This window comes from Oncorhynchus clarkii, unplaced genomic scaffold (assembly GCF_045791955.1).
Source record: "Oncorhynchus clarkii lewisi isolate Uvic-CL-2024 unplaced genomic scaffold, UVic_Ocla_1.0 unplaced_contig_11936_pilon_pilon, whole genome shotgun sequence".
In the NCBI taxonomy this organism is placed as follows: Eukaryota; Metazoa; Chordata; class Actinopteri; order Salmoniformes; family Salmonidae; genus Oncorhynchus; species Oncorhynchus clarkii.
The window spans coordinates 326328-349134 of NW_027261146.1; the positions used below are offsets into that span (position 1 = coordinate 326328).

The 22807-nt window shown below is 42.6% G+C and overlaps 1 protein-coding gene across 1 annotated transcript; it reads left to right on the plus strand.

Annotated features, from left to right (window-relative positions):
• The first annotated feature begins 7367 nt into the window (after positions 1-7367).
• On the plus strand, positions 7368-20808 carry LOC139405403 (pancreatic secretory granule membrane major glycoprotein GP2-like). The gene is made up of 10 exons (XM_071147722.1): positions 7368-7467; positions 9925-10575; positions 10875-11178; positions 11272-11405; positions 12116-12321; positions 12519-12670; positions 18936-19181; positions 19412-19571; positions 20198-20273; positions 20401-20808. Exons 1-10 carry the CDS (start codon positions 7401-7403, stop codon positions 20418-20420), a joined length of 2016 nt encoding a protein of 671 aa, XP_071003823.1. The 5' UTR covers positions 7368-7400; the 3' UTR covers positions 20421-20808.
• The last annotated feature ends 1999 nt before the right edge of the window (positions 20809-22807 follow it).

Sequence of the window (22807 nt, forward strand, 5' to 3'; positions counted from 1 at the left end):
TTTCGTCTTTTCTCCAGACCAGCACCACCCAGGCTGTCTACTCCAACAGCCTATTGGTTTAGCACCACCCAGGCTGTCTACTCCAACAGCCTATTGATTTAGCACCACCCAGGCTGTCTACTCCAACAGCCTATTGGTTTAGCACCACCCAGGCTGTCTACTCCAACAGCCTATTGGTTTAGCACCACCCAGGTTGTCTACTCCAACAGCCTATTGGTTTAGCACCACCCAGGCTGTCTACTCCAACAGCCTATTGGTTTAGCACCACCCAGGTTGTCTACTCCAACAGCCTATTGGTTTAGCACCACCCAGGCTGTCTACTCCAACAGCCTATTGGTTTAGCACCACCCAGGTTGTCTACTCCAACAGCCTATTGGTTTAGCACCACCCAGGCTTTCTACTCCAACAGCCTATTGGTTTAGCACCACCCAGGCTGTCTACTCCAACAGCCTATTGGTTTAGCACCACCCAGGCTGTCTACTCCAACAGCCTATTGGTTTAGCACCACCCAGGTTGTCTACTCCAACAGCCTATTGGTTTAGCACCACCCAGGCTGTCTACTCCAACAGCCTATTGGTTTAGCACCACCCAGGCTGTCTACTCCAACAGCCTATTGGTTTAGCACCACCCAGGTTGTCTACTCCAACAGCCTATTGGTTTAGCACCACCCAGGCTGTCTACTCCAACAGCCTATTGGTTTAGCACCACCCAGGTTGTCTACTCCAACAGCCTATTGGTTTAGCACCACCCAGGTTGTCTACTCCAACAGCCTATTGGTTTAGCACCACCCAGGCTGTCTACTCCAACAGCCTATTGATTTAGCACCACCCAGGCTGTCTACTCCAACAGCCTATTGGTTTAAGAAGCTGCTGGACTCCCTCACTGGACCAGGTAGCCTTCCTTTCTCCTGTGTCTGTCCCCTGGAGAGCAGCCTGGTTGGAGCCGTCAGACCTACCTGGGAGAAATATGACATGTTTACACACTGTGTCTATCCCCTGGAGAGCAGCCTGGTTGGAGCCGTCAGACCTACCTGGGAGAAATATGACATGTTTACACACTGTGTCTGTCCCCTGGAGAGCAGCCTGGATGGAGCTGTCAGACCTACCTGGGAGAAATATGACATGTTTACACACTGTGTCTGTCCCCTGGAGAGCAGCCTGGTTGGAGCCGTCAGACCTACCTGGGAGAAATATGACATGTTTACACACTGTGTCTATCCCCTGGAGAGCAGCCTGGATGGAGCCGTCAGACCTACCTGGGAGAAATATGACATGTTTACACACTGTGTTTACCCAATTACATTTTTCCTGGTTTTCATTTACATTCAAATTGAACCCTGAACTGAGCCAAATCTGACTTAAATTGATACTTTGATTCCATTTATTTTGCTAAACAGCATTAGCAAGCGCTAGTTGGCTGTAGATGCAACAAAAGTCCAATATGTTTCATCCTATATCTTGTTCTCCATCTTGTCTTTAAATAGTGAATCAACATGTTTTCAACACTTTTATTTCCATGACTGATCAAAACTCATTTTCTCTGCAGCTGACATATAGTGAGCCATATGTTTGGAACAGCTGACATATAGTGAGCCATATGTTTGGAACAGCTGACATATAGTGAGCCATATGTTTGGAACAGCTGACATATAGTGAGCCATATGTTTGGAACAGCTGACATATAGTGAGCCATATGTTTGGAACAGCTGACATATAGTGAGCCATATGTTTGGAACAGCTGACATATAGTGAGCCATATGTTTGGAACAGCTGACATATAGTGAGCCATATGTTTGGAACAGCTGACATATAGTGAGCCATATGTTTGGAACAGCTGACATATAGTGAGCCGTATGTTTGGAACAGCTGACATATAGTGAGCCATATGTTTGGAACTGCTGACATATAGTGAGCCATATGTTCAGAACATCAGACATATAGTGAGCCATATGTTTGGAACAGCTGACATATAGTGAGCCATATGTTTGGAACAGCTGACATATAGTGAGCCATATGTTCAGACCATCAGACATATAGTGAGCCATATGTTTGGAACAGCTGACATATAGTGAGCAATATGTTTGGAACAGCTGACATATAGTGAGCCATATGTTCAGAACATCAGACATATAGTGAGCCATATGTTTGGAACAGCTGACATATAGTGAGCCATATGTTTGGAACAGCTGACATATAGTGAGCCACATGTTCAGAACATCAGACATATAGTGAGCAATATGTTCAGAACATCTGACATATAGTGAGCCATATGTTCAGAACATCAGACATATAGTGAACCATATGTTCAGAACATCTGACATATAGTGAACCATATGTTCAGAACATCTGACATATAGTGAGCCATATGTTTGGAACATCACAATAAAATCGCAGTATCGAGTCACAATAGTACCTATACAATCGTGAACATTGTAAGAAATGCAATACATCGTATCGGCACCTAAGTATCGTGATAATATCATATTGTGAGGTCCCTGGCAGTTCCCAACCGTAAGACAAACACACCTCACTGGTAACCTTGCATTTTCACTGTTTGTCTTCCATGGAACCAAATGGCCAGATTGAACCAAACAGCCTTGCAATGGGACAACAGAGAGCTTCGGCATCTTAACGACTGAGATAATAAAGTGAACTGTACCTTTTTACTATTACATCAGTCTGTTGTGTCATTATATCAATGTCTTGTTGTTGACTTTAGGTGAAGCAGAGTTAGGGCTAAGCTGAGGTTCTGATAGAATTTCATCTTGTTCGTGTCATTTATTTTCCTAATTCTTTTTTCGACTTAATGTTTCACAGTTGACGTAACTAAACAGCAGGGCTTAAATCATCAGGAGGCGTTGCTTCCTTCGTCCTCCATTAAAGGGTTCATATATGTTTTGTTGGTCCTAACATGAGAACCGTGGACCCATTTCTTCCAGTATGTACAGACATGACATGACCATATTTGGTCGTAGGCCCGTTGCTTAGGTGTTGAGTAAGTTATTTACTAAGGTGTTCTAATTGATTGATCAGGCTTAATGTTATTTGACTCCCTTGTAAGGGTGAAACCGTTTTTTTTTTAGTATGTGCTAACTTCATAACTGCCTTACCAAGCGGTGATGCAGCCAGCCACCATCCTCTCAGTGGTGCAGCTGTACAACATTTTGAGGATCTGAGGGCCAATACAGCGTCCTGAGGAGAGAGGAAGCGTTGTCAGGCCCTCTTCACGACTGAAAATATAAGGGGGCAACCATTTTTGTGCTAATGAGATTCATGGATACATGAGTTTCATGGATTCCCATGGGCTCTAAACATTAAATACCTAGCTCTAAAATTGTTCAGGCATGTAGAAGTGACTTAACACTAAAACAAAATAACAAAACTTGCTGTATCGTCTATAAGCCATAGAGAGAGGGATAATGCCTGTGGAACACTATGGCCCCGTTTCAAATGGCACCCTATTCCCTACTTATGGCACCCTATTCCCTACTTATGGTACCCTATTCCCTACTCATGGCACCCTATTCCCTACTTATGGCACCCTATTCCCTACTTATGGCACCCTATTCCCTACTTATGGTACCCTATTCCCTACTTATGGCACCCTATTCCCTACTTATGGCACCCTATTCCCTACTTATGGTACCCTATTCCCTACTTATGGCACCCTATTCCCTACTTATGGCACCCTATTCCCTACTTATGGTACCCTATTCCCTACTTATGGTACCCTATTCCCTAATTATGGCACCCTATTCCCTACTTATGGCACCCTATTCCCTACTTATGGCACTACTTTTGACCATCTTAGTAAACAAAAGTAGTGCACTATATAGGGAATAGGGTGCCATTTGAGTCTGTGTTTAGACGAGTGGGAACAGTTCACCTTTCCCTCAGTGTGAATAGTTGATATAATGTCATCGTGGTGACAACTGGCTATTGTTGGTCATCTAGAGCAAAGAGAAAAGGGTTTGGAATAAGACAAAGGGAACAGGTCAGATCTTTTGTTGTTATTAATCTGCTGATTCAGCGTGACTAAATGGAGAAACAGGCATATCTATAGTACAAACAGAAGACTAAATGGAGATGTATTACGTGAGAACGACACAGTTGAAACAGGCATGTCTATAGTACAAACAGAAGACTAAATGGAGATGTATTACGTGAGAGCGACACAGTTGAAACAGGCATATCTATAGTACAAACAGAAGACAAAAAACTGAACGATAAAGGGAACAAAGACAAGAACACTGGACAGTGAGCTCCAGAAGTATTGGGACAGTGAGCTCCAGAAGTATTGGGACAGTGAGCTCCAGAAGTATTGGGACAGTGAGCTCCAGAAGTATTGGGACAGTGAGCTCCAGAAGTATTGGGACAGTGAGCTCCAGAAGTATTGGGACAGTGAGCTCCAGAAGTATTGGGACAGTGAGCTCCAGAAGTATCGGGACAGTGACACAGATTTAGTGGTTTTGTACTCCGGCACTTTGGATTGGAAACGATTTGCTGACGTTGAGGTTAAAGGGCAGCCTGTGTCGTGGAGGATCGTTACAAAATATAACACTTACAAGAACTTGTGAATTCAATATAGGCTTTTAATACAATATATATCTAGAAGCCTAGATGGTCCGCGGAACACACACTTTTCCAGAGCACTTCCTGGCTCTGTTTTTATACACATACAACATATGAGTCCATCCCACATGCAAATGAAGTTACTACCCTCAGTCTTGAAATGATTTGCTGACGTTGAGGTTAAAGTGCAGCCTGTCAGCTTTAATTTGAGGGTATTTTCATCCATATCGGGTGAAACGGTTTAGAAATTACAGAACCTTTAGTATACAGTCGACCGATTTTAGGAGACCGAAAGTATTGGGACAAATTCACTTATATGGGTATTAAAGTAGTAACAAGTGGAGTATTTAGTCCCATATTCACAGCACACAATGACTACATACGTTAGTTGGATGTGTTTTCTATTTGTTCTTGTTCTTGTGTTTCAGATTATTTTGCGCCCAATAGAAATGTACGGTAAATAATGTGTTGTGTTATTTTGGAGTCACTTTTAACGTAAATAAGAATAGAATATGTTTCTAAACACTTCTTCATTAATGTGGATGCTACCATGGTTACAGATCATCCTGAATTAATTGTTAATAATGAGTAAGAAAGTTAAAGGCATAAATTTCACACTCCCCCCCAAAAATGCTAACCTCCCCTGTTATTGGTCATGGTGAGAGGTTAGCATGTCTTGGGGGTATGATATATAATGCTAACCTCCCCTGTTATTGGTCATGGTGAGAGGTTAGCATGTCTTGGGGGTATGATATATAATGCTAACCTCCCCTGATATTGTAATGGTGAGAGGTTAGCATGTCTTGGGGGTATGATATATAATGCTAACCTCCCCTGTTATTGTAATGGTGAGAGGTTAGCATGTCTTGGGGGTATGATATATAATGCTAACCTCCCCTGATATTGTAATGGTGAGAGGTTAGCATGTCTTGGGGGTATGATATATAATGCTAACCTCCCCTGTTATTGTAATGGTGAGAGGTTAGCATGTCTTGGGGGTATGATATATAATGCTAACCTCCCCTGTTATTGTAATGGTGAGAGGTTAGCATGTCTTGGGGGTATGATATATAATGCTAACCTCCCCTGTTATTGTAATGGTGAGAGGTTAGCATGTCTTGGGGGTATGATATATAATGCTAACCTCCCCTGTTATTGTAATGGTGAGAGGTTAGCATGTCTTGGGGGTATGATATATAATGCTAACCTCCCCTGTTATTGGTCATGGTGAGAGGTTAGCATGTCTTGGGGGTATGATATATAATGCTAACCTCCCCTGATATTGTAATGGTGAGAGGTTAGCATGTCTTGGGGGTATGATATATAATGCTAACCTCCCCTGTTATTGTAATGGTGAGAGGTTAGCATGTCTTGGGGGTATGATATATAATGCTAACCTCCCCTGATATTGTAATGGTGAGAGGTTAGCATGTCTTGGGGGTATGATATATAATGCTAACCTCCCCTGTTATTGTAATGGTGAGAGGTTAGCATGTCTTGGGGGTATGATATATAATGCTAACCTCCCCTGTTATTGTAATGGTGAGAGGTTAGCATGTCTTGGGGGTATGATATATAATGCTAACCTCCCCTGTTATTGTAATGGTGAGAGGTTAGCATGTCTTGGGGGTATGATATATAATGCTAACCTCCCCTGTTATTGTAATGGTGAGAGGTTAGCATGTCTTGGGGGTATGATATATAATGCTAACCTCCCCTGTTATTGCAATGGTGAGAGGTTAGCATGTCTTGGGTGTAAGAAGTCAGCCAAATGTTAAATTGTTCTCTGGGTTATTGTGAGACATGAATCACCTCATATATCACATGGTGTTGACCTAATGCCACCCATCAGTCACCACACCTGTCCTGTTGATTTAAGGTTTTGGAGATTTCTTTTAAGTTTGTTTAATTCGTTTGAAAACATCCAATTTAATCGACATGCCACCCAACAGAGCATATAGACTTTAGCTTAATCACAGCCCAGGTTTCCATGGTGATCAGGCGATTGTTGCATTCCTTGCGTATGAACAGTGATAGTTGTCATTGAACCTCTTCCACACCTATTGTTAGTCTGAAATCCAGTCAGTTTCGACTGACATTTCACTCCATGTCCTCTGTGTCATTGCCAAACAGTTTATCATGACAAGGAGTGGCAAGGAGTGGAATGAGAGCTGAACAGACTGGGACCCAGACTAAGGTATTGTCCCTGGGAATATTGCACAATGTGACCTGCTTCCCCCACTCCCAGATAACCAGTGTATAAATGCCTAGTTTACAGGTGGTTCCAGCAGTCAGCATCAACATTTGGTAAGTCAGTACTTCTCTCAGATCACTATTCATCCTGTCTGGTTAAACAAAGTTATTTTTGGTTTGGTGAAATTAATATATCTGCACTGAGTTTGAAATGTTATAATACCCTTCAGAGAATGTGTGTCCATGCTTAATATCTATTAATGTATTAGATGTGTTGTTATAATACCCTCCAGAGAATGTGTGTCCATGCTTAATATCTATTATTGTATTAGATGTGTTGTTATAATACCCTCCAGAGAATGTGTGTCCATGTTTAATATCTATTAATGTATTAGATGTTTTCTAATGTGGTTTATTGCAGAATGTGGTTTATTGTGACAGAAAATAAAATGTGTTTTATCACCATAGGATGACCTGTATAGATACAGTCAAATTAAATCAAGTCAAACTTGCATTTAAACGTGCCTGACTTTCCAGTGGATGTAAATTGTGGATAAAGTGTGGATGAATATAATAAGGGTATTTTCCTTCAGGTTGTGTTCCCCGTTTCTGCCCCTGTAGAAGTAACTAGTGTTGATGAGGATGATCCTGGTGGCTCTGCTGGTGCCTCTACTGGTTCTGTCCAGCGCTGGACATACCTCAGGTACACACATATATACTATATATTTAATACATCAACAGCTGGACATACCTCAGGTACACACAAATATACTATATATTTAATACATCAACAGCTGGACATACCTCAGGTACACACATATATACTATATATTTAATACATCAACAGCTGGACATACGTCAGGTACACACATATATACTATATATTTAATACATCAACAGCTGGACATACCTCAGGTACACACATATATACTATATATTTAATACATCAACAGCTGGACATACCTCAGGTACACACATATATACTATATATTTAATACATCAACAGCTGGACATACCTCAGGTACACACAAATATACTATATATTTAATACATCAACAGCTGGACATACCTCAGGTACACACAAATATACTATATATTTAATACATCAACAGCTGGACATACCTCAGGTACACACATATATACTATATATTTAATACATCAACAGCTGGACATACCTCAGGTACACACAAATATACTATATATTTAATACATCAACAGCTGGACATACCTCAGGTACACACAAATATACTATATATTTAATACATCAACAGCTGGACATACCTCAGGTACACACATATATACTATATATTTAATACATCAACAGCTGGACATACCTCAGGTACACACAAATATACTATATATTTAATACATCAACAGCTGGACATACCTCAGGTACACACATATATACTATATATTTAATACATCAACAGCTGGACATACCTCAGGTACACACATATATACTATATATTTAATACATCAACAGCTGGACATACCTCAGGTACACACATATATACTATATATTTAATACATCAACAGCTGGACATACCTCAGGTACACACATATATACTATATATTTAATACATCAACAGCTGGACATACCTCAGGTACACACATATATACTATATATTTAATACATCAACAGCTGGACATACCTCAGGTACACACATATATACTATATATTTAATACATCAACAGCTGGACATACCTCAGGTACACACATATATACTATATATTTAATACATCAACAGCTGGACATACCTCAGGTACACACATATATACTATATATTTAATACATCAACAGCTGGACATACCTCAGGTACACACATATATACTATATATTGAATACAGAAACAGCTGGACATACCTCAGGTACACACATATATACTATATATTTAATACATCAACAGCTGGACATACCTCAGGTACACACATATATACTATATATTTAATACATCAACAGCTGGACATACCTCAGGTACACACATATATACTATACATTTAATACATCAACAGCTGGACATACCTCAGGTACACACAAATATACTATATATTTAATACATCAACAGCTGGACATACCTCAGGTACACACATATATACTATATATTGAATACAGAAACAGCTGGACATACCTCAGGTACACACATATATACTATATATTTAATACATCAACAGCTGGACATACCTCAGGTACACACATATATACTATATATTTAATACATCAACATATTTACAGTACCAGTCCAAAGTTTGAACTCATTCAAGGGTTTTTCTTTATTTTTGCTATTTTCTACATTGTAGAATAATAGTGAAGACATCAAAACTATGAAATAACACATATGCAATCATGTAGTAACCAAAAAAAAGTGTTTAAACAAATCAAAATATAGTTTATATATTTGATTCTTCAAAGTAGCCACCCTTTGCCTTGATGACACATTTGCACACTCTTGGCATTCTCTCAACCAGCTTCATTAGGTAGTCACCTGGAATGCATTTAAATTAACAGGTGTACCTTGTTAAAAGTTCATTTGTGGAATTTCTTTCCTTCTCAATGCGTATCAGCTAATCAGTTGTGTTGTGACAAGGTAGGGGTGGTATACAGAAGATAGACCCTTGAATGAGTAGGTGTGTCCATAATATATATTACATAATGAATACTATATATGACAGACAATATATAATTTGTAAAAATAGATTTTCTCAATGAGTGTCTGCCATATTAAGAGATCAAATATATTTGGTTAGACAGTATAGGGATACATGTATTATGTATTAAGTATTGTATTTACTGAGTATTTTTATAGAGTTTAATAGTATTTATAAACTGGGTGGTTCGAGCCCTGAATGCTGATTGGATGAAAGCCGTGGTATATCAGACCATATATTTTTACTCCTCTAATTTAATTGGTAACCAGTTTATAATAGCAATAAGGCAACTGGGGTTTGTGATATGCATCATGCCTAAGAACAGCCCTTAGCTGTGGTATATTGGCCATGTACATATATTCATGCCTTATTGCTTAAATAACCCACCACACAACGGACTTTCTCTGCTCTTTAGTCTCAGAACCTTAAAATGGAGGCATCAAAACAATTCTGGTGTATCATGATACCTCAACCTAAAAAGACGATGAACCCATATATTCCCAAATTCCCACAGGTACGATTGTCACCAGCTGCGAGGCGTGTCACGAAAAAGCCGTCTGCCGCACCTCCCCCATGGCAGGTGACATCACATGCACCTGTAAGAAGGGCTTCTCCGGAGACGGCCTCATCTGTTTACCTGGCCACACCGCCGCCGCCGACCACCACGCCCCTCGCCGTGTCCGCCGCTCCTACCCCACCTCCAACACCAACCTTGCCCATGTCCGGTTCAGCTGCGGCTTCAACGAGTGCGCCGACGGGGAGGACTGCATCACGGTCGACGGCATCCAGCAGTGCTCCAACCCCTGTAAGATCTACACGGTCCTGAACGACGCCTGGCGTTCCACCAACAACCACGTGGGCAACAAGCACTGTGACCGCAACGTCCACTGGGACGGCTATTACCGCATGTTCATCGGCAACCAGAGCGTGTCCATGCCGGACAAGTGCGTGGATTCCTTCAAGTGCGGCACCCAGGCTCCCTTGTGGCTGGCGTTTCCTCCCCCCCAGCAAGTGGATGAAATTGTCCAGAGTGCAGTCTGCGCCAGCTTCAATGGGGACTGCTGCTGGGTGCAGTCTCAGCCCATCCACGTCAAGGCATGCCCTGGGAACTACTTTGTGTACAAGTTCGTCATGCCTCCCGGGTGCTACTTCGCCTATTGTGCATGTAAGGTTTTGCCTCCTGCTTTGCCAAGTTCTGAGTGGGGCTTGTTGACGTTGTTCTGCCTTTTGAATTGAAGTTATTGTATTTATTAACTGTTTACTGCTTAGTCATTCACCAGCTGGTTATATACACCATGATGTTCTTCTTATGGCCCTAGATATCAACAGTACTCAGCATATTCATCCATTCATTCATACAGGCGTATTGTATGATTCTGGTAATACCAGCATACTAGTTCTTTCAAAACATGAGTGATGAATGTTCCCTCATAACTGTGTCTCCTGTTTAACTCCTTGTTCCAGATGTGTCAGCTCCCACCACAACACCAAAACCAGTCACAACAACAACCACAACAACAACCACCACAACAACAACAACCACAACAACAAAAGCCCCTGTAAAGGTCAACACGACAACACAAACCCCTGTAAAGGTCACGAAGACAACAAATGCACCTGTAAAAGACACCACAACAACACAAACACCTGTTAAGATCACCATGACAACACAAACACCTATTAAGATCACCATGACAACACAAACACCTATTAAGATCACCACGACAACACAAACATCCATAAATATCACCACTACGACAAAATCACCAGTAGATGTTGTCACCTCGACAAAAACACCAGTAGATGTTGTCACCTCGACAAAATCACCAGTAGATGTTGTCACCTCGACAAAAACACCAGTAGACAACAATCGCACCACAACAACAACACAGTCACAGGTTGCCACGACTACGCCAAAAGCAATGTGTGGTGCCTGCAGAGAGGGGGAGACCTGCGTGAGCACCAATGGGGTCACTTGGCGGTGTGAGAGGCCAGGTGAGTTCTCAGAAAACACCTGCTTGAGCACCGATGGGGTCACTTGGGGGTGTGAGAGGCCAGGTGAGTTCTCAGAAAACACCTGCTTGAGGACCTATGGGGTCACTTGGCGGTGTGAGAGGCCAGGTGAGTTCTCAGAAAACACCTGCTTGAGGACCTATGTACTCTCTTAGAAAAACAGGTGCTCTCTAGAACCTAAAAGGGTTCTTCGGCTGTCCCCATAAGAGAACCGTTTGAAGAACCCTTTTTTGGTTCCAGGTAGAACCCTATTGGGTTCCAAGTTGAACCCCTTCCCTAGAGGGTTCGACCTGGAAACAAAAAGGGTTATCCTATGGAAACAGCCGAAGAACCATTTTGAAATAACTTTTTCTAAGAGTGCATGTGAGAATTTGTAATTCCTTCTTTTCAATTGGGGTTCTTGAATAACACTCTTTCTTTCTTTTCTCATTCCTCTGTCTCTCTCTTCCTCTCTTACAGATCAGCCTGTTTCCCATCCCTCTTGTCTCTCTCTTCCTCTTTTACAGATCAGCCTGTTTCTCATCCCTCTTGTCTCTCTCTTCCTCTTTTACAGATCAGCCTGTTTCTCATCCCTCTTGTCTCTCTCTTCCTCTCTTACAGATCAGCTTGTTTCTCATCCCTCTGTCTCTCTCTTCCTCTCTTACAGATCAGCCTGTTTCTCATCCCTCTGTCTCTCTCTTCCTCTCTTACAGATCAGCCTGTTTTGCTGCACCCAGAGGTAGTGTGTGGGCGGAGCCTGGTACAGGTGGGTCTCAACAGGACTAACCTCGAGGCCGCTGGTCTGGACGCCACCACCGCTAACCTGGCCGACCCCCGGTGTAACGCTCACGAAGAGCGTGGCGGCATGGTATGGTACCAGGTGGAGCGCAAGGAGGGCGCCTGCGGAAACACTCTGGAGGTGAGAACAGACCCGTTCACCCCGTTCCTCCCCAAAATGTTCAACAGAGAACACTTGCTGGGAGACATGTTGCCATCAACAGAAAATGATGAACAGATGAACTGAAATACAATAGTCCAAGAATGATATTATTGTGAGAACTGGTGAGAGGTCCTCTCCTGGCTTCTAATCTTCTTCCCTTTTCCCCCTTTCACCAGACAAACGGAACTGACGCCATCTTTTCCAACAGTTTATTCATCTACCACGTTCACGACGTGTCCTTCAGCCGACCCGTGAGCGTGCCTTTCTCCTGTGCCTACCCTCTGGAATCAGAGACCAGCCTGGATGTGGCCATCAAACCCTACCTGTCGTAAGTGGAGACGTGACGTTACAGTAAACACTGTAAAACATGGACAATGTAACACAACAGGGGCGCATCTTTTTTTATCATTGGAATGTGATACAATACGAGGCAGCGGTGTACTTTAGGACCATGCGGACGCCTCCGAGCCGTTTGGAGTGTTTTTACGACTGGATTTAAAAACGATAATAATTATGCCCCTCCCACTTCTAAATCCAAACCCTGTAACACAATGTAATATAATGTAGCACAATGTAAAACAATGCAGGCGAACACATGTCGGACTGTCAGTATCCTGTTAATGCAGGCGAACACATGTCGGACTGTCAGTATTCTGTTAATGCAGGCGAACACATGTCGGACTGTCAGTATCCTGTTAATGCAGGCGAACACATGTCGGACTGTCAGTATCCTGTTAATGCAGGCGAACACATGTCGGACTGTCAGTATCCTGTTAATGCAGGCGAACACATGTCAGACTGTCAGTATCCTGTTAATGCAGGCTAACACATGTCGGACTGTCAGTATCCTGTTAATGCAGGCGAACACATGTCGGACTGTCAGTATCCTGTTAATGCAGGCGAACACATGTCAGACTGTCAGTATCCTGTTAATGCAGGCTAACACATGTCGGACTGTCAGTATCCTGTTAATGCAGGCTAACACATGTCGGACTGTCAGTATCCTGTTAATGCAGGCGAACACATGTCAGACTGTCAGTATCCTGTTAATGCAGGCGAACACATGTCAGACTGTCAGTATCCTGTTAATGCAGGCTAACACATGTCGGACTGTCAGTATCCTGTTAATGCAGGCTAACACATGTCGGACTGTCAGTATCCTGTTAATGCAGGCTAACACATGTCGGACTGTCAGTATCCTGTTAATGCAGGCGAACACATGTCAGACTGTCAGTATCCTGTTAATGCAGGCGAACACATGTCAGACTGTCAGTATTCTGTTAATGCAGGCTAACACATGTCGGACTGTCAGTATCCTGTTAATGCAGGCGAACACATGTCGGACTGTCAGTATCCTGTTAATGCAGGCTAACACATGTCGGACTGTCAGTATCCTGTTAATGCAGGCGAACACATGTCAGACTGTCAGTATTCTGTTAATGCAGGCTAACACATGTCGGACTGTCAGTATTCTGTTAATGCAGGCTAACACATGTCGGACTGTCAGTATTCTGTTAATGCAGGCTAACACATGTCGGACTGTCAGTATCCTGTTAATGCAGGCGAACACATGTCGGACTGTCAGTATCCTGTTAATGCAGGCTAACACATGTCGGACTGTCAGTATTCTGTTAATGCAGGCTAACACATGTCGGACTGTCAGTATTCTGTTAATGCAGGCTAACACATGTCGGACTGTCAGTATCCTGTTAATGCAGGCGAACACATGTCAGACTGTCAGTATTCTGTTAATGCAGGCGAACACATGTCGGACTGTCAGTATTCTGTTAATGCAGGCGAACACATGTCAGACTGTCAGTATTCTGTTAATGCAGGCGAACACATGTCGGACTGTCAGTATTCTGTTAATGCAGGCGAACACATGTCAGACTGTCAGTATCCTGTTAATGCAGGCTAACACATGTCGGACTGTCAGTATCCTGTTAATGCAGGCGAACACATGTCGGACTGTCAGTATTCTGTTAATGCAGGCTAACACATGTCGGACTGTCAGTATCCTGTTAATGCAGGCTAACACATGTCGGACTGTCAGTATTCTGTTAATGCAGGCTAACACATGTCGGACTGTCAGTATCCTGTTAATGCAGGCGAACACATGTCGGACTGTCAGTATTCTGTTAATGCAGGCTAACACATGTCGGACTGTCAGTATTCTGTTAATGCAGGCTAACACATGTCGGACTGTCAGTATCCTGTTAATGCAGGCGAACACATGTCGGACTGTCAGTATCCTGTTAATGCAGGCTAACACATGTCGGACTGTCAGTATCCTGTTAATGCAGGCTAACACATGTCGGACTGTCAGTATTCTGTTAATGCAGGCGAACACATGTCGGACTGTCAGTATTCTGTTAATGCAGGCTAACACATGTCGGACTGTCAGTATTCTGTTAATGCAGGCGAACACATGTCGGACTGTCAGTATCCTGTTAATGCAGGCTAACACATGTCGGACTGTCAGTATTCTGTTAATGCAGGCGAACACATGTCGGACTGTCAGTATCCTGTTAATGCAGGCTAACACATGTCGGACTGTCAGTATCCTGTTAATGCAGGCGAACACATGTCGGACTGTCAGTATCCTGTTAATGCAGGCTAACACATGTCGGACTGTCAGTATTCTGTTAATGCAGGCTAACACATGTCGGACTGTCAGTATTCTGTTAATGCAGGCTAACACATGTCGGACTGTCAGTATTCTGTTAATGCAGGCGAACACATGTCGGACTGTCAGTATCCTGTTAATGCAGGCGAACACATGTCGGACTGTCAGTATCCTGTTAATGCAGGCGAACACATGTCGGACTGTCAGTATCCTGTTAATGCAGGCGAACACATGTCGGACTGTCAGTATTCTGTTAATGCAGGCTAACACATGTCGGACTGTCAGTATTCTGTTAATGCAGGCTAACACATGTCGGACTGTCAGTATTCTGTTAATGCAGGCTAACACATGTCGGACTGTCAGTATTCTGTTAATGCAGGCTAACACATGTCGGACTGTCAGTATCCTGTTAATGCAGGCTAACACATGTCGGACTGTCAGTATTCTGTTAATGCAAGCGAACACATGTCGGACTGTCAGTATTCTGTTAATGCGTAGACAGTTTATACTCCAAACCCGTGGTTCTTGATGATCCTTTAGGTAACTAGTTAAGAGTTTATCTCCTCCTCTGTCCACTCATCACACTACTGGTTGTTCTGGTTGTTCCACCAAGATACTCAGTTGAAGCTGGCTGTATAATGGTGTTAAAACTATAATAATAATAATAATGTCTTATCTTGCCTATCTAAAGTGGCTTTGGGTGTCTTGTCTTGAAAAGTGTTTCAACAATAATGTGTATTTATTATTTATTACTACACGTCATGTTTAGAGGGAAGGAGGATGCTCCATCCACATTGGGGTCTATATATATACTACCACTGGTGGAAACATGTCATGTTTAGAGGGAAGGAGGATGCTCCACCCACATTGGGGTCTATATATATACTACCACTGGTGGAAACATGTCATGTTTAGAGGGAAGGAGGATGCTCCACCCACATTGGGGTCTATAGATATACTACCACTAGTGGAAACATGTCATGTTTAGAGGGAAGGAGGATGCTCCACCCACATTGGGGTCTATATATACTACCACTGGTGGAAACATGTCATGTTTAGAGGGAAGGAGGATGCTCCATCCACATTGGGGTCTATATATACTACCACTAGTGGAAACATGTCATGTTTAGAGGGAAGGAGGATGCTCCATCCACATTGGGGTCTATATATATACTACCACTGGTGGAAACATGTCATGTTTAGAGGGAAGGAGGATGCTCCACCCACATTGGGGTCTATATATATACTACCACTGGTGGAAACATGTCATGTTTAGAGGGAAGGAGGATGCTCCATCCACATTGGGGTCTATATATATATATATATATATATACTACCACTGGTGGAAACATGTCATGTTTAGAGGGAAGGAGGATGCTCCATCCACATTGGGGTCTATATATACTACCACTGGTGGAAACATGTCATGTTTAGAGGGAAGGAGGATGCTCCATCCACATTGGGGTCTATATATATACTACCACTAGTGGAAACATGTCATGTTTAGAGAGAAGGAGGATGCTCCATCCACATTGGGGTCTATATATATACTACCACTAGTGGAAACATGTCATGTTTAGAGAGAAGGAGGATGCTCCATCCACATTGGGGTCTATATATATACTACCACTAGTGGAAACATGTCATGTTTAGAGGGAAGGAGGATGCTCCATCCACATTGGGGTCTATATATACTACCACTGGTGGAAACATGTCATGTTTAGAGGGAAGGAGGATGCTCCATCCACATTGGGGTCTATATATACTACCACTGGTGGAAACATGTCATGTTTAGAGGGAAGGAGGATGCTCCATCCACATTGGGGTCTATATATACTACCACTAGTGGAAACATGTCATGTTTAGAGGGAAGGAGGATGCTCCATCCACATTGGGGTCTATATATATACTACCACTAGTGGAAACATGTCATGTTTAGAGGGAAGGAGGATGCTCCATCCACATTGGGGTCTATATATACTACCACTAGTGGAAACATGTCATGTTTAGAGGGAAGGAGGATGCTCCATCCACATTGGGGTCTATATATATACTACCACTGGTGGAAACATGTCATGTTTAGAGAGAAGGAGGATGCTCCATCCACATTGGGGTCTATATATATACTACCACTAGTGGAAACATGTCATGTTTAGAGGGAAGGAGGATGCTCCATCCACATTGGGGTCTATATATATATATATACTACCACTGGTGGAAACATGTCATGTTTAGAGAGAAGGAGGATGCTCCACCCACATTGGGGTCTATATATATACTACCACTGGTGGAAACATGTCATGTTTAGAGGGAAGGAGGATGCTCCACCCACATTGGGGTCTATATATATACTACCACTAGTGGAAACATGTCATGTTTAGAGGGAAGGAGGATGCTCCATCCACATTGGGGTCTATATATATACTACCACTGGTGGAAACATGTCATGTTTAGAGGGAAGGAGGATGCTCCACCCACATTGGGGTCTATATATATACTACCACTAGTGGAAACATGTCATGTTTAGAGGGAAGGAGGATGCTCCATCCACATTGGGGTCTATATATATACTACCACTGGTGGAAACATGTCATGTTTAGAGGGAAGGAGGATGCTCCACCCACATTGGGGTCTATATATATACTACCACTAGTGGAAACATGTCATGTTTAGAGGGAAGGAGGATGCTCCATCCACATTGGGGTCTATATATATACTACCACTGGTGGAAACATGTCATGTTTAGAGGGAAGGAGGATGCTCCACCCACATTGGGGTCTATATATATACTACCACTAGTGGAAACATGTCATGTTTAGAGGGAAGGAGGATGCTCCATCCACATTGGGGTCTATATATATACTACCACTAGTGGAAACATGTCATGTTTAGAGGGAAGGAGGATGCTCCACCCACATTGGGGTCTATATATATACTACCACTAGTGGAAACATGTCATGTTTAGAGGGAAGGAGGATGCTCCACCCACATTGGGGTCTATATATATATATATACTACCACTAGTGGAAACATGTCATGTTTAGAGGGAAGGAGGATGCTCCACCCACATTGGGGTCTATATATATATACTACCACTAGTGGAAACATGTCATGTTTAGAGGGAAGGAGGATGCTCCACCCACATTGGGGTCTATATATATATATATACTACCACTAGTGGAAACATGTCATGTTTAGAGGGAAGGAGGATGCTCCACCCACATTGGGGTCTATATACTACCACTAGTGGAAACATGTCTTGTTTAGAGGGAAGGAGGATGCTCCATCCACATTGGGGTCTATATATATACTACCACTAGTGGAAACATGTCATGTTTAGAGGGAAGGAGGATGCTCCATCCACATTGGGGTCTATATACTACCACTAGTGGAAACATGTCATGTTTAGAGGGAAGGAGGATGCTCCATCCACATTGGGGTCTATATATACTACCACTGGTGGTAACATGTCATGTTTAGAGGGAAGGAGGATGCTCCATCCACATTGGGGTCTATATATACTACCACTAGTGGAAACATGTCATGTTTAGAGGGAAGGAGGATGCTCCATCCACATTGGGGTCTATATATATACTACCACTAGTGGAAACATGTCATGTTTAGAGGGAAGGAGGATGCTCCATCCACATTGGGGTCTATATATATATATATACTACCACTAGTGGAAACATGTCATGTTTAGAGGGAAGGAGGATGCTCCATCCACATTGGGGTCTATATATACTACCACTAGTGGAAACCTGTCATGTTTAGAGGGAAGGAGGATGCTCCATCCACATTGGGGTCTATATATATACTACCACTAGTGGAAACATGTCGTTGTCATGCTGCTGTATGACCCAGTGGTGAATAAACTTGGTTTCAGCTTTACTAAACGTCCCTGAGTTTTTTACTCTGTTTATTTGGAATCTAACAAAACCAAATCTCCTATTGGCCCATTTGACAGGCTGAAGGGTTCCAGAGTCGGTAAGGGCTCCAGAGTGGGCTCCAACATGACTCTGTACCACAGCGACGACTTCACAAAGGCTTACCCAGCGGGCGGAGTCACCTTGCCGGTGGGTTCCGTGCTGCACGTGGGCGTGTCCGTAGAGGAGTCCGAGACGGAGCGTTTCGTGGTCGTTCTGGAGGACTGCTATGCCACGCAATCCCCCGACCCTAAAGACATCATGCGATACTACATCATTCAGAACAAGTATGTGTGCAGGTGTCTTGGTTTATACTCAAGGAACATATGGAGGAGGTTTTCCCAGACACAGATGAAGTCTGGTCCTGGACTAACAAGACTTTACATGTAGCTTCTCCATTGAGAATGCTTTTTACTCCAGGATCAGGCTTATTCTGTGTCTGGGAAACGAACCCTAATGTTTGTGTATTTTTTGTTGCGTTATCTAACCTAAACCCATGACCCTCCCTGTTTCCTAGATGTCCGACTGAATTCCGTCAGGTGAGGGTGGAGGAGAGCGGCTCGTCTCTCAGGGCTCGCTTCTCTGCTCTGCTGTTCCTGTACCAGGGGGACTACCGGGACGTCTTCCTGCACTGCAGACTCAGCCTGTGTGACCAGAGGAGCTCCTCCTGCACTCCAGTGAGTCCTGCATCTTTCCCGCTGACTCATCCACTCTGTCTCTGGTCTCTCTCTGGTCTCAATCAGTCTGTGGTCTCTCTCGGGTCTTACTCAGTTTGTGGTCTCTCTCTGGTCTCACTCAGTCTGTGGTCTCTCTCTGGTCTCACTCAGTTTGTGGTCTCTCTCTGGTCTCACACAGTTTGTGTGTGGTGGTTTCTGACTCTCCTGAGTCTCTCTGTCTCAATATCTGGTCTCTCTGACTCCGTCCCGTCTCTCTGTCTCAGTGTCTGGTCTCTCTGACTCCTCGTCTCTCTGTCTCAGTGTCTGGTCTCTCTGACTCCGTCTCGTCTCTCTGTCTCAGTATCTGGTCTCTCTGACTCCTCGTCTCTCTGTCTCAGTGTCTGGTCTCTCTGACTCTCTCTGGCCTCTCTGTCTCAGTGTCTGGTCTCTCTGACTCCTTCCCGTCTCAGTGTCTGGTCTCTCTGACTCCTCGTCTCTCTGTCTCAGTGTCTGGTCTCTCTGACTCCTTCCCGTCTCTCTGTCTCAGTGTCTGGTCTCTCTGTCTCAGTGTTTGGTCTCTCTGACTCGCTTTGGTCTCTCTGTCTCAGTATCTGATCTCTCCGACCCCTTCTCATCTCTCTCCTCAGATGTGCACCAAAAGGAAATACCGCTCTGTCACCCCCTCTGTCCCCCTCGAACCCCTCACCATCGGACCAATCACCTGTGAGTACGACCTCTTATCAATCAAAACCAATAATAGATGTCAATCAAACAAATGATGTTGATGTCAGTGATGGACACTCAGGTAACTATGTAGCTAAATAACAGTGTATTTGTTTTTGACTTTCAGGGTCCCAAAATGAAGATTGAACTTGTCATGCTTCCTGTATCCTAAACAATGAATCCAGTTATCTAAATGATTCATGTAAAGTTCATAAACCTATCTCACCTATACATCATTTATGTCCTAAACCAAGCCAGTTCATATTTAATATCTTACATACATCCAGTTATAAATAATGATATTTTTCTTACGACTAGGATAATTGGGAAAACATTTCTATTTGAACCAACACAATTTCATTGTTGAACCTTTAACTAAGGCTTGAGGCCAGAAAGTGTATGTGCTGGTCACTAATGTTTGTAACGTTAAAATAAATGGACATCTAGTTGTGATTATATCAACACAAACATCTCCCTTTTCTAGTTTAAACTGCAGCTATAAAATCATTTCATCCTATTGCTCTAAAATGCTTTGTATGTGCAGTCATTTAATAGTGTTAATACAATATAAATGATAAATATATGTATTAATGTATTAATGTGTGAATAATGTACTGGGCATGTAGTGTACTATTGCTATAGCTTAGTTTTTTCTCTTTGGGATCCGTCAAGACAATGATGAACCAGTAGGTGTCAGTATTACCCCAGAAACACTGGTAGAAGTCTGCATCATCACAACACAACAACAGCAGACTTACAAATACTTTTTTATTAATTCAATAATTAACGGGCAATTCCACCAATTTTCGACCTCATTTTCATTATCTCCAGAACAAATAAGTTATTCGGACATCTTGTAATCAAACTCGGCTCCACGTTGTCCCGCTGCGTCATCCATTATTCCGAGGTAAAATACAGAACGTCTGCGTTAATCCCTTACATCATCCCCCCCCCCCAAAAAAAAAAAATATCATACAATATAGCACAGTATTTGAATTATTTATTTTATACAGTCATAATTGATCATCTTTTATCAAGGGTAATAATCTCGTTCAACACTGTACATCGATAATGACATCGTGCTGGAGATAATGAATATGAGGTTGAAAAGTGGAGTAATTGTCCTTTTAATAATCTTTCTGCATGTGTTGAATCTCAAATCTAATGATTTTCTCCCGAATGGCACAGCGGTCTATTTTGTAAATAAGGTATTGTGTACTCACTTTGTCGTTATGCGATATTCTTTGCAGATTGACGAGGAAAACATTTAATTTTATCAACTTTAGAATAAGGCTGTAACGTATCAAAATGTGGAATAGGGGAAGGGGTCTGAATACTTACCGAATGCACTGTAAGTATTCAACCACCTAAGCCAAGACATGCAAGAATCACCTTTGGCAGCGATTACAGTTGTGAGCCTTTCAAATCTCTAAGAGCTTTACACACTTGGATTGTACAACATTTGCATATTGTTATTTAAAAAGTCTTCAAGCTCTGTCAAGTTGGTTGTTGATCATTTCTAGACAGCCATTTTCAATCGTTGCCATAGATTTTCAAGCCAATTTAAGTCAAAACTGTAACTGGGCCTCTCAAGAACATTCAATCTCGTCTTGGTATGCAACTTCGGTGTAGATTTGGCCTTGTGTTTTAAGGTTATTGTCCTGCTGAAGGTGAATTTGTCACCCAGTGTCTGTTGGAAAGCAGATTGAACCAGGTTTTCCTCTAGGATTTTGCCTGTGCTAATAGCTATATTCCGTTTATTTTTATCCTTAATTCTTGCCAATGACAAGCATACCACCATGCTTGAAAATATGAAGTGATGTGTTGGATTTTTCCAAAAGATAAAGCTTTGTATTCAGGACATAAAGTTAATTTCTTTATTAACATGTTCTGCAGTTTTACTTCAGTGTCTCAGGAATGTATATTTTTATTCTATACAGGCTTCCTTCTTTTCACTCTGTCACTTACACTGAGTGTACAAAACATTAGGAACACCTGCTCTTTCCAAGACAGACTGACCAGGTGAATCCAGGTGAAAGCTATGATCCCTTATTGATGTCTCTTGTTAAATCCACTTCAAATCAGTGTAGGTGAAGGGGAGAAGACAGGTTAAAGATGAAGGGGAGGAGACCGGTTAAAGATGAAGGGGGGGAGACCGGTTAAAGATGAAGGGGAGGAGAGAGGTTAAAGATGAAGGGGAGGAGACAGGTTAAAGATGAAGGGGAGGAGACAGGTTAAAGATGAAGGGGAGGAGACCGGTTAAAGATGAAGGGGAGGAGACAGGTTAAAGATGAAGGGGAGGAGACAGGTTAAAGGTGAAGGGGAGGAGACAGGTTAAAGATGAAGGGGAGGAGACAGGTTAAAGGTGAAGGGGAGGAGACAGGTTCATTCCTAATAGTCTAAGCCGTTGGGGGTTTCTGAGCTGACATATGGAACGGTTTTAACATGTTCATACCATAGATCATTTAGCTCTTTGATTTGTAATTTTAGGACCCCTTTAGGTATCCCGAAAAAAGAATTACAAATATTTCATA

Coding starts and splice junctions, on each gene's coding strand:
- LOC139405403 (XM_071147722.1), top strand. CDS start 7,401: ATGAGGATGATCCTGGTGGCTCTGCTGGTGCCTCTACTGGTTCTGTCC. Junction 11,406..12,115: donor TTGGCGGTGTGAGAGGCCAG/GTGAGTTCTCAG, acceptor CCTCTCTTACAG/ATCAGCCTGTTTTGCTGCAC. Junction 12,322..12,518: donor CCTGCGGAAACACTCTGGAG/GTGAGAACAGAC, acceptor CCCTTTCACCAG/ACAAACGGAACTGACGCCAT.